Below are 11,638 nucleotides of genomic sequence, written 5' to 3' on the forward strand. Positions count from 1 at the left end.
CCATCTCTACTAGTCCAAAAGGTAGTATTACACAATGATATGGAATTAGCCATAGTTTAAAATAACTATTATTGTAACAGATAGCTTTCAAAGGCCTTATACCACTTTATATTAAGATTTTTTTTCTTTTCTATAGTGCATTGGAGTTTCTGTTTGAAAATTTTCATTTTGGTCTCCCGCTTCTAAATCTTTTAACATTCTGTATTTTCCAAAAACACCCCCACAACTATAATTATTTAACTCTCCCTCTGTCTCTATTCCTTTCTCTTCTCTGCATCCTTCCTCTTCTTGTCTCCCACCTCACAACCAAACCCAAGGGACCCCCTCTCACAATCTTTTTATTTTTCTTTTTCACTTTGGCTCCTGTCATCCTACAATACATGAGCCTTAATCATAATCTAAGGTTGATTTGAAGTCACCATCGGTTCTTTATAACTTAAAAACCAGAAAATCCGAAGAAATAAAAGTAGATAAGATAGTTCTACAAAATCCTAGCTTGGTTAAGGCTTAAGAGTATTATTAGAGAATGCTTAAGAAATAAAGCATCCTCTTTAGTCCTAAGTACAAGCATCTAGTCCTGTACTTCCTTATGTAAAAGGATCAATGGTACATATATCATGCACCTATTGGATAGACACATCATGGATGAGATATTGAAATAATGAATTCTAGTTTCCTACACCTTAAGATACTATCAATGAGAGATTTGATGATGGAGGAGACTATGGGATAAGATAAGAGGTCCTAGATCCTATCCATCCATCTAGATACCCAAAAGATCAAAAAAATGATCTACAAACTACTAAGCAAGCATCCAACAACTAAGCTAAGATAAGCAAAGGAATCAAAGTGCAAGCCAATTTTCACCAAAGAATGAGAAATTTTATTGGCCAACATCAAATTACACAAATAATAATATTATTAAATGAATATATACAAAAAAAATATAAAAGAGAGGGAGAAAGAAGTTCCTCTTGAAGAATTTAATCTAAACACTTTCTTATTTTAGATTTTCTTGGATCTCTACTGAGGATGTCCTTAGGTTGGGGGGATTTAGATCCAAGAAAATTAAGATAGGAGAAGAGAGAAAGCTAAAGCTAAAGGAACCTAAGCTAAAGCAAAAGGAAGAGAAAAAAAATCAAAGAACTAAAGGCCTAAAAAAGATGGTGGAGTTTGATTTTTGAATTAAAGAAAGATTAAGATGACACTAAGTAGAATATAATCATTGACTTAAGAAGAGCTATAGATCAAAACTTGATTCAATGATAGCATACTATCTCATTGATATGATGGCTTAAAGTCCTTCTCTTCTTCCAACTTTAGAAGAAAAAGTAGTTAGTGTTCAAATTTGTCATTTCTATCTAATATTCTCACCCCTTTTCTATTTTTTAGTATATTTAGATGCAATTTTAGGTAATTTGACTGATTTTTGTTAGTAGGGTAAAGATATGTCAAAAGATGTAAAATTTTAACTAGGACACATAGGTTATGAGGGAAGGTCATAGTTTAAATGAGGGCTCAATCTGAGCTTATTTAACATACTTTTAAAAATCAGCAAATTTAAACTCATAAGTAAATTGACTAGGGTCCAACCAACTTATACATATAGAATTTGATCAAATTAGGCATAGAGAAATCTAAGTGGATCCTATAATTATTAATTGAGATTGAGGTGAAGTGAAATTAGTAAGTAACTAGGAGAGAATTGAAATGAGTTGGTAAATCAGGCTAGATTAGGTGAATTTGTGCTAGCCTATTCAGGTTAATTTGGAAAAATTAACCAGGTAGTTGTTTAGGTAAACTAAGACTTGGTCAATGAAGGAGTAGAGTCAAATAAAATGGAGAGTAAATTAGATATCAAATGACTTGAGATTGGTAGAATTAGATTGAGATAAGTAAATTAGGGTCTGAAAGTGGTAAATGGGTCAACTGATGCAACTCGGTATAATTGGGTTTAATTAAATATGCAATTGATCAATTTAGAGTAGTGGGACTTGAAAAATTTAGAATTAATCAAAGCAAAGGAAAAGGGTTGGTAAGATAAAGTTTCATCCAAACTAAGGGGCTTTTAATTTATACACATGATCACTTATTAAATTTACGCCATAAAGCTTAGAAAAGGATACTTGTGGTGTCTACACAATCACTTGGCTTTCATCCCAAGAGTTAATCCATATTTCTCCTCTTTCCATCAATCTCTAGTTAAAAATAGTTTCTTCAGACTTCTATGGCCTTATCCTCATAACAAAGACTCCAAATTGAGAAAAAAAAAATAAAATGAAGTAGAATGGTCTAGCTGTATAGGTAAGGTAGAGCAAATATCTCTTTTTACAAATAAAAATTTTAAGATTTAAGAAGATAAAAATAGCACTATTGTCCTAATAACTTTCTTTTGATAAGTTAATTTCAGCAACTAACTACCCAAATATGTCCTCTTATATGAGCAACAAGTGGCTATTCTTAATCACTCCAAGTGTCATCATTGAATAATTTAATAAACCTTGGTTGATGCATCATTTATATATGTTATTGTAGTTATCCACAATAATTAACTATTGAATAATAGCTTTGCTTTGTCCCTCCAATTACACCTCTATTCTAGTTACAGACCTAATTGCTTTATTCCATATAGATTGAGCAAAGATCCTGTTGCTGGAAATTGGACCCGGGGGCGATCGTCCGTCGAGGAGGGGGAGCTGTCGGCGGACGCGAGGGAGTGGTGATGCGTCAGCGGGCGGCGTCCTCTGTCGGGGTGCCTGCAGAAAAGCCGATGGCCGGGTCTTCCGGCGCCGGCCCTCCGATGCTTAAGTCAGAAGGGGCAAAATAGTGTTCAAAGAAAATGGGAGCAGTAGTGTTTTTTCTCTCTCTCTCTGTTCCCCCCCTCCCTTGAGAAGCACGGTTCCCTTTTATAGGGGGGTTTACCTGCGATGTGACCGGACAAGGCCATCGTACAGCTCGGCACGTTGCTTGATCTGGTGCACGGACAAGTAAATAATTACACTGATGTCGGAGGTAAGGCCGTCGTACGACCTGAGCCGTCACGCGATCGAGTGAATCATTGCATTGATGTCGGCGGTGAGGCTGGGGTCAGACTTATCATGGCGGACAGGACTCTGCCGAGCTGATTTGCCATGGAGAACTGAGGATCCGTAGATGAAAGGAGCCACGCGCATTAATTGTTGCGTAGGCCGGAGATTCACATTAATTGTTGCGTAGGCCGGAGATTCACATTAATTGTTGCGTGAACTGAGAATTTGCCGGGATCATTGTAATAAATGCTAGGGCAATGGCAGGATATGGCCCTTGGCCGGACCTCGGAGAGGTACGGCCGCGGCAGGTGGTCGACAAAGACAAGCCTTTGAGGTCGGAAGTCCTCTAGGTCGGATGATCCGGGATCGGACGTTCTGGGGTCGGGCACCGACCTCAGTCGTCCGGGGTCGTCGACTGCGTAGTCTTCCGGTGGCAGGGTTATTGTATTACTGGGGAAAAACCGTATTCCCCCAACACTACCCTCCGACTTCCGAGTTCGAGCTGCAGGCTCGGACGTGGGAAGTAGAAGTTGTTATCGTGGTTATCGAGGTCGAAGGGGATCACGCCCGCACCCCTAAAGCTTCTGTAACGAAGTCCGCGCCTTTTGAACCTTCAAGGTCGCTTCATGTGGTGGATTTATGATGAGGTCCGCGCCCTTAGGCATTTCGAGGTAGTTATGGCGTGGGCTGCGCCCTTTGGCCCGTCGAGATCGCTTTATACAGCGGACTTATGACGGGGTCTGCACCCTTAGTATCTCGAAGCAGCCATGATGATGATTACGCCCTTCAGATCTCCGAGATCGCTTTGTACGGCGAGCTCATAATGAGGCTCCCTGAGCCCGATGAGGTGGCGCCTCGACCTTATAATCGAAGCCGCCACCTTAAATAGGCACGCCGTTTCGCGCTTCGAAATGAGCACGTGGCATGATCTGAGGTCGGACGTTTCCGATTTCGTATTGGCGGAATAACGATCTGGGAGGCTGGGGTTATCTCGGCGCTCCACGTGTCCCTGAGGCTTATTAAATGAAGGGAGCGGAGGTGATGTCCGCTCATCTTTTAAGGTGATCCGGTTTAGTGGGCCTATGATGAGGCCGTGAGATCCGATGGGACGGCGCCTCGGTTGCGTACCCGGGATATTGATCCGGAGTGAATGCGGTGCTTCGGGTTCTGAGGTTGACACCTGGCGCAATCTGGACGGGGGATGGAAACTAAGCCCGCCAATCCGGGCCGTCAGGGGGGTCTATATAAGCCCCTCGAGTCTGCCCTAATAGTCCTATTTGGTCGCCCTTTGCTTTTGTCGTCCCTACCTCCATTCTCTCTCCTAACGATACTTTGCCGACGGTCCCCGGAGCGGTTTCCGGCGACTCTTTCCGTAGGTTCTTGCCCCGTGTTATTTAGGGTTTCCCTTCTTCTCCTACCTACTCCTCTCATCTTTTAGTTTACTTCAATTTTCTGAAAAAATGGGTCTTGGTCCGGAGGAGGTAGGGTCAAGCTTATCGAGGGAGGAGCTGGAGTTAATCCGCTCCCGGTTCTTCTTCCAGCCCGGGTTTCGTCTCGAAACTGCAGGGCCGGAAGACAGGGTGACGCGGCCGCCCCCAGGTCGGATCGCGATTTACCGCGAGACGCTCTGGGCCGGCCTACGGTTCCCTGTTCACGAGTTCGTGAACAACTTGCTGGTGGAGTATCAACTCGTCCCAGCACAGCTTGCTCCGAACTCGTGGAGAACTATCATCGGGTTCTTGTCCTTGTGCCTTGCGCACGGGATTCTGATCTCGGTGAGCATTTTCCGCCGGTGTTTTTTATTAAAGAAAAATCCGGCGGATGCAGAGTGGCTATACTTCGCCTTTCGGGGCAGTATGTCGCTCTTCCAGGGTGCCCCTTCCTCTATTCATGAGTGGAAGGAGAAATTTTTCTTTCTTGCATTCGAGGTGCCGTGGGGGTTCAACCTGAGGTGGGGGCATCCTCGGTTGAAGACTCTCAACAGGCTCTCCGATCCCTCGGGGAGGGAGCTGAGGGTCTTGGACTCCCTACGGGCCCTCGGGAAAGGATTCAACCTAACCGAGCTCCTACGGGAGGGCGCCTTGGCGAGCGTGGGCTTGAGCTCGGCGCGCCCCGAGGGTAAGAATAGTTGTCTCGTCCTATTTTTATCTATTTCTTCTTTTCGCTAACACTGGTCTGACACTCGAAAAATTTTTTGGTTTCAGACATCCCCCACATGCCGACTAGCAGCACATCCCTCTTTTCTCGGCTGAAGAGGCGGGAGGCCGAGGCCGGCGGGGCCATCCCTCAGCCCCGGAAGAAGTCGAAGTCGGCCGCTGCTTCCACCTCGGCCGGGACGGGAGGCCCGGAGGCGGGGGTCTCTGCGGGCGCCCGAAGGCGGGCGCCAGATACCGGCGATGCGGGCTCGGTAGCCCCACTCTGTCCTACCCCTGTCGCCCAGCGGGGAGGACCGATGGTGATCCGACTGCGGCCTTCAGAGCCCGGGCCGAGCAGGGGCCCCGAGGTCCCCAGCTCGGGCGAGCCGAGCTCCCCGAGGGATCAGGCGGGGAGGTCAGCCGAGCCGGGGTCCCCAATCCTTGAGGGGAGCTCGGCCTTCCACGATGCCGATACCGCGCGCGCGGTATGTCGGCACGCCATGCTTCCAGCGGACCGGGCCGAGTTCCGGAGGGCGTCGCTGGAAGAGATCGTCGACAGTACCTACTGTAATACTGTTCGGGTGAGCTATTGCCTTAACCTCTCATTGGCTACTAACTTATGCATACATTGCCTGCTTTTTACTTATAGTTGCTTTCTTCTTCTTTTTTCCTCTTTTGCAGCGTATCCATGAAGTCGACTCCCTGGTGTTTATTGCCCAAAGTTGTCAGGCGGAGACTCGACGACTCAGCCGGCAGTTGGAGCCGGCCAAGAAGAGGGTCGCTGAGCTGGAGGCCGCGCTGGCCGAAGCCGAAGCCCGAAGGGAAGCCACCGAGGCCGGGCGACTCGCCATGGTCGAGGTGCTCGAAGAGGAGAGGGCCGCCCATTCGTTGACGAAATCGGTCCTGCGTGCCTCGGAGGCGCGCCTGGGGGAGGCCCAGTCCGAGGTCGCGGGTCTGAAGTACGAGGCTGGGGTCTTCCGCCTCAAGATCGAGCAGCTCGAGGCCTGGGAGAAGAGGGCGCTCGAGCGGGCCGAGAACGCCGTGGAACTCTTCAAGGAGTTAGAAGAGTTCCGCGATATGTTAGAGGAGGAGACTGTGGACGGGTTCCTCCGGGGCTTTGACAACTTCCGGAAGCAGATGGCCCGGATATGCCCCCAGTTCGACCTCTCGACGGTCCGTCCGAGGATGGGGTTCGGGTACGGCTCCGACGACGACGACGACGATATCCCCGCTGCCCTCATGTCCGAGGAGGACCTTGCTGAGGCCGGAGCCGTGGCAGCTGAACCGGCGAGGGCGGAGGCCATACCTCGTGAAACCAGCGAGGTTGTTCCCGCGGCGCCAGCCGAGGCCCCCGCCGCAGACCCTGAGCCCGCGCCCGCTGCAGACCCTGAGCCCGCGCCTACTGAAGACCCGCAGGTCATTCCTGTAGACGACGAGAGCGATGCTAATGAAGCCACCGCCTCTTAGGACTTCGGTTTTTTCTATGTTCATTGTAAACGAGGTCGGCCTACAACTTTGTAAAAGGCCGGCCTCTAGTTTTGTACTTAGCCTTTTGGCGTTTCATCAATGAAAGCTTTTTCTTTCACTTCTACATTTATTCTTCTTCTCTGTCTTTTTCACTCGCAAACGAGGTCGGTACTTCTGCCGACTCTCGACTTCGTATCTGAGCCTTCGGATAATATTAATAAAGACATATTCTTTGGCCATGTCTTACCTTTCTTCTGGTGTGTATAAGTGTCCGAACTCTGATTACGCTAGCTGGGGGGGCTCCGAGCTTAGACTTTAGGAAATTTCACCAAGTCTTGTAGCTCGGATTCGTAGGTCGCAGAGGTTGCCAAGTTTGGCTTTTAGGTTCTCATGGCACCGGGTTCGGGCTTCGGGCCCCCCAAGTGGGGCCGCGCTAGACCTACATGGGTCGCTACCGAGGTGCTCGGCCAAGCTTTTGAGCCTGGCTCTTGGGGCGCAGGCCCGTAAGAAAGTTGTCCCCCAAAGGGGAGCTTAGGCCAATAGTCACATCGTCGCCAGGTTTTTCATAGTCATTGCCCTCGGACTCTGCCGAGATTCAGGCGAGCGGGGTTGGGGCCTATAAGGAACACCTCGGCCTTTGAGGTTATCTTCACAAGTTGACATCGGAGTCTGGGCATGGGGGCTGAATTTGGCCCTTGCCCATAAGGGTTTATATGAGTTGTGGTGGAGATCGTCGGTAGACGAAGCATGCACAAGGTCAACGGGAGATTAATCTTACACCGACTTGTAGAAGCAATCCGACCTTGGCCAGATTAAGGTCCCGATTTCAATCGGGGTTTCACTGTCAATACGTAGATAAATATAACAAGGCGAGCATCAAATAGGATGTACCTTTTGTGTCTCCAAAATTGCGCCCCTCGTATCAGAGTAGGTGGCCTTATTTCCTCGCCAACTTCCGGAGTCATTCTTTGACTTTTGAGGAGCTCGGGCTTCTCATGAGCCCTATGGCGCCCGCCGAGGTTGAGGGGGTTTGGAGATGCTCCATCAATCTGCGACTCTTCCCGAGGTCGAGGGAGTTTGGGACCCTACGGTCGAACCTCGGGGCATCTCGGCCTTAGTCGAAGGATCGTGCGCCAGGTCGGTGGGTCTGGGAACGCGCTACCGACCTGCGACGCTTCCCGAGGTCGAGGGAGTTTGGGACTCTACGGTCGACCCTCGGGGCATCTCGACCTTAGTCGAGGGATCGTGCGCCAGGTCGGTGGGTCTGGGAACGCGCTACCGACCTGCGACGCTTCCCGAGGTCGAGGGAGTTTGGGACTCTACGGTCGACCCTCGGGGCATCTCGACCTTAGTCGAGGGATCGTGCGCCAGGTCGGTGGGTCTGGGAACGTGCTACCGACCTGTGACGCTTCCCGAGGTCGAGGGAGTTTGGGACTCTACGGTCGACCCTCGGGGCATCTCGACCTTAGTCGAGGGATCGTGCGCCAGGTCGGTGGGTCTGGGAACGCGCTACCGACCTGCGACGCTTCCCGAGGTCGAGGGAGTTTGGGACTCTACGGTCGACCCTCGGAGCATCCCGACCTTAGTCGGGGGATCGTGCGCCAGGTCGGTGGGTCTGGGAACGCGCTACCGACCTGCGACGCTTACCGAGGTCGAGGGAGTTTGGGACTCTACGGTCGACCCTCGGGGCATCCCGACCTTAGTCGGGGGATCGTGCGCCAGGTCGGTGGGTCTGGGAACGCGCTACCGACCTGCGACGCTTCCCGAGGTCGAGGGAGTTTGGGACTCTACGGTCGACCCTCGGGGCATCCCGACCTTAGTCGGGGGATCGTGCGCCAGGTCGGTGGGTCTGGGAACGCGCTACCGACCTGCGACGCTTCCCGAGGTCGAGGGAGTTTGGGACTCTACGGTCGACCCTCGGGGCATCCCGACCTTAGTCGAGGAATCGTGCGCCAGGTCAGTGGGTCTGGGAATGCGCTACCGACCTGCGACGCTTCCCGAGGTCGAGGGAGTTTGGGACTCTACGGTCGACCCTCGGGGCATCCCGACCTTAGTCGAGGGATCATGCGCCAGGTCGATGCTTCACTGTCCTGCTACACTTCCCGAGGCCGAGGGAGTTTGGAACTCTACGGTCGAGCCTCGAGGCCTCCCGACCTTGGCCGAGGAATCTGAGGATCACAAACGACCCGACGTTAGAAGAAATAATCATAATTATTGGAATGGTCGGATCATATGTAAAAAGGAGACCGAGTCCGCGTTTTGGATTGTCTTGAACCCCTAGGGGTTTCATTGGTAATACATTCGTAGATTCTCGGAATTCCAGCTTCGCGGAATGGGAGTCCCTTCGAGGGATTTCAACTTGTATGCCCCGGGTCGTTGTACTCGGGCGATTTGATACGGCCCTTCCCAATTTGGGGCGAGCTTTCCCTGCTCAGTTGGCTGAGAAGCCTCGGCCCTCCTGAGGACGAGGTCCCCTACTTTGAAGAGCTTGGGCTTGACCCTAGAGTTGTAGTATTGGGCCGTTTTCTGTTGGTATCTTGCCATACGGACCCGGGCGACCTCTCGTGTCTCTTCGACGAGGTCCAGGTTGTTTCTGAGCCGAGAAGAGTTGGAGCCAGGGTCATAATGCTCCACTCTTGGGGAGGGGAGGCCGATTTCCAGTGGGATGACAGCCTCCGTGCCGTACGCCAGGTTAAAGGGGGTCTCGCCGGTGGGCAATCGGAACGTAGTCCGATAAGCCCAGAGGACGTTGTACAGGTCCTCGACCCACTGTCCTTTGGACCGATCAAGCCTGGCCTTGAGTCCCTGCAAAATTGTACGATTTGTTATCTCAGTTTTTCCGTTTGTCTGGGGATGGGCGACCGAGGTGAAGCGGTGGTCGATGCCGAGCTCAGAGCAAAATTCTCTGAAGTGGACGTTGTCGAACTGCCGGCCATTGTCGGATATAAGGATACGGGGGAGTCCAAATCTACAGATAATGGACTTCCACACGAAGTCCCGCATCTTATGCTCGGTGATCTGGGCCACAGGTTCAGCTTCGACCCATTTGGTGAAGTAGTCGATGGAGACGACCAGAAATTTCCTTTGTCCGGTGGCCAGAGGGAAGGTCCCAGGATGTCGATTCCCCACTGGGCAAACGACCAGGGGGCGGTGATTGAGGTTAGCAGGGCCGAAGGTTGGCGTTGGATGTTGGCGTTCCATTGGCACCGATCGCACCTCCGAACGAAGTCCGTCGCATCCTTCTGGAGCGTGGGCCAGTAATATCCTTGTCGTAGGATCTTATGGGCTAACGCCCGACCTCCCAGGTGATTTTCGCAAATTCCTTCATGGACTTCTCGGAGGGCATAGTCCGCCTCAGATGGGCGGAGACATCTGAGGAGGGGAGAAGTGAATGATCGACGATAAAGCCTATTTTCGTATAGGACATACCGTGGAGCTTGACGCCTGATCTGGCGAGCCTCAATCTCATCTTGAGGGAGGGTTCCGTCCCGGAGATAACGGACGAGCCCGTCGATCCAGCTCGGCTCGAAGTCGATGCACATGGTGGGTTCGGGTTCCTCCGTGCTGGGTGTCCGAAGATATTCGAGCATTGTTCCCTTGGGAAGCTCGCTCATGCGGGAGATTGCCAATTTGGACAGCTGGTCTGCCCTGAGGTTTTCCGCTCTGGGAATGTACTGAATACTGAAGGAGTTCAGGGCAGACGTGAGTTCCCGCACCTTTTGGAGATACTTTTACATGGATGGCTCTTTAGCTTCAAAGTCTCCTTGGATCTGGTTCACTACCAGCTGGGAGTCGCTGAAGGCTTTTAGGTCCTCCACTTTCAGTTCTTTCGCCAGCTTGAGCCCGGCGAGGAGAGCCTCGTATTCAGCCTCGTTGTTCGAGGCTGGAAATTCGAGGCGCAGGGCTTGCTCGGCCACCACTCCATCTGGACTGGTGAGGATGAGCCCGGCTCCGCTACCCCCCGAGGTTGAAGACCCGTCCGAGTGTAGGACCCATGGTGGCCTCGGTGCTTCCTCCGTGGATACGGGAGGCAACTCGGGGTCGTCCGGCAGGGTACATTCCACGATGAAGTCGGCGAGTATCTGAGCTTTGATGGCCGGCCTGGGCTGATATTCGAGGTCAAATTCCCCGAGCTCGACCGCCCATTTGGCGATCCTCCCCGCACGATCCGACCTTTGCAGTATTTGCTTCATAGGCTGGTCGGTCAGTATAGCTATTGTGTGGGCTTGGAAGTAAGGCCTGAGTCTCCGAGCCGAGATGATGAGAGCGAAGATGGTCTTCTCGAGCTTGGAGTATCGGGTCTCAGCATCCCTGAGAACCCGGCTGGTGTAATAGACCGGCTTTTGGAGCTTGTCCTCTTCCCGGATGAGGACTGAGCTCACTGCAGCTGGGAAGACGGCCAGGTATAAATAAAGGACCTCGCCCTTCTGGGGCTTGGTGAGCAGCGGGGGAGAGGCCAGAAGGCTCCGGAGCTCTTCAAAGGCTCGCTGGCATTCTTCTGACCACCGGAAGTCTTTCGGCCGCTTGAGGCTCTTGAAGAAAGGGAGGCAGCGCTCGGCTGACCGGGAGACGAACCTTCCCAAGGCGACAACCCGCCCTGCAAGCCGCTGCACCTCCTTAACTGTTTTCGGAGGCGCCATTTCTTGCAACGCTTGGATTTTCTCGGGGTTGGCTTCAATTCCACGTTGGGTGACTATGAAACCCAGGAATTTGCCCGAGGTGACTCCGAACGCGCACTTCGCCGGGTTGAGCTTCATTCGGTATCTCCTGAGCTTGGAGAATGTCTCGTTGAGGTCAGTTACATGGTGCTCCACCGCTCGGCTTTTCACCAGCATGTCGTCCACGTAGACTTCCATATTTCGGCCAATCTGATCTTTGAAAATTTGGCTGACCAGCCTCTGATAGGTGGCTCCAGCATTCTTCAGGCCGAAGGGCATCACCTTGTAGCAGTAGGTGCCCTTGTCGGTGATGAAGGCCGTCTTTTCCTCGTCTTCCGGCGCCATTCGG

The 11,638-nt window shown here is 51.5% G+C and overlaps 1 protein-coding gene across 1 annotated transcript; it reads left to right on the forward strand.

Moving 5' to 3' along the window:
* The first annotated feature begins 5,664 nt into the window (after window positions 1-5,664).
* LOC120107472 (tropomyosin-1, isoforms 33/34-like) lies at window positions 5,665-6,631 on the forward strand. Its single transcript, XM_039120745.1, has 2 exons — window positions 5,665-5,745; window positions 5,846-6,631. Exons 1-2 carry the CDS (start codon window positions 5,665-5,667, stop codon window positions 6,629-6,631), a joined length of 867 nt encoding a protein of 288 aa, XP_038976673.1.
* Window positions 6,632-11,638: the final 5,007 nt, after the last annotated feature.

Source organism: Phoenix dactylifera, unplaced genomic scaffold (assembly GCF_009389715.1).
Source record: "Phoenix dactylifera cultivar Barhee BC4 unplaced genomic scaffold, palm_55x_up_171113_PBpolish2nd_filt_p 000876F, whole genome shotgun sequence".
In the NCBI taxonomy this organism is placed as follows: domain Eukaryota; kingdom Viridiplantae; phylum Streptophyta; class Magnoliopsida; order Arecales; family Arecaceae; genus Phoenix; species Phoenix dactylifera.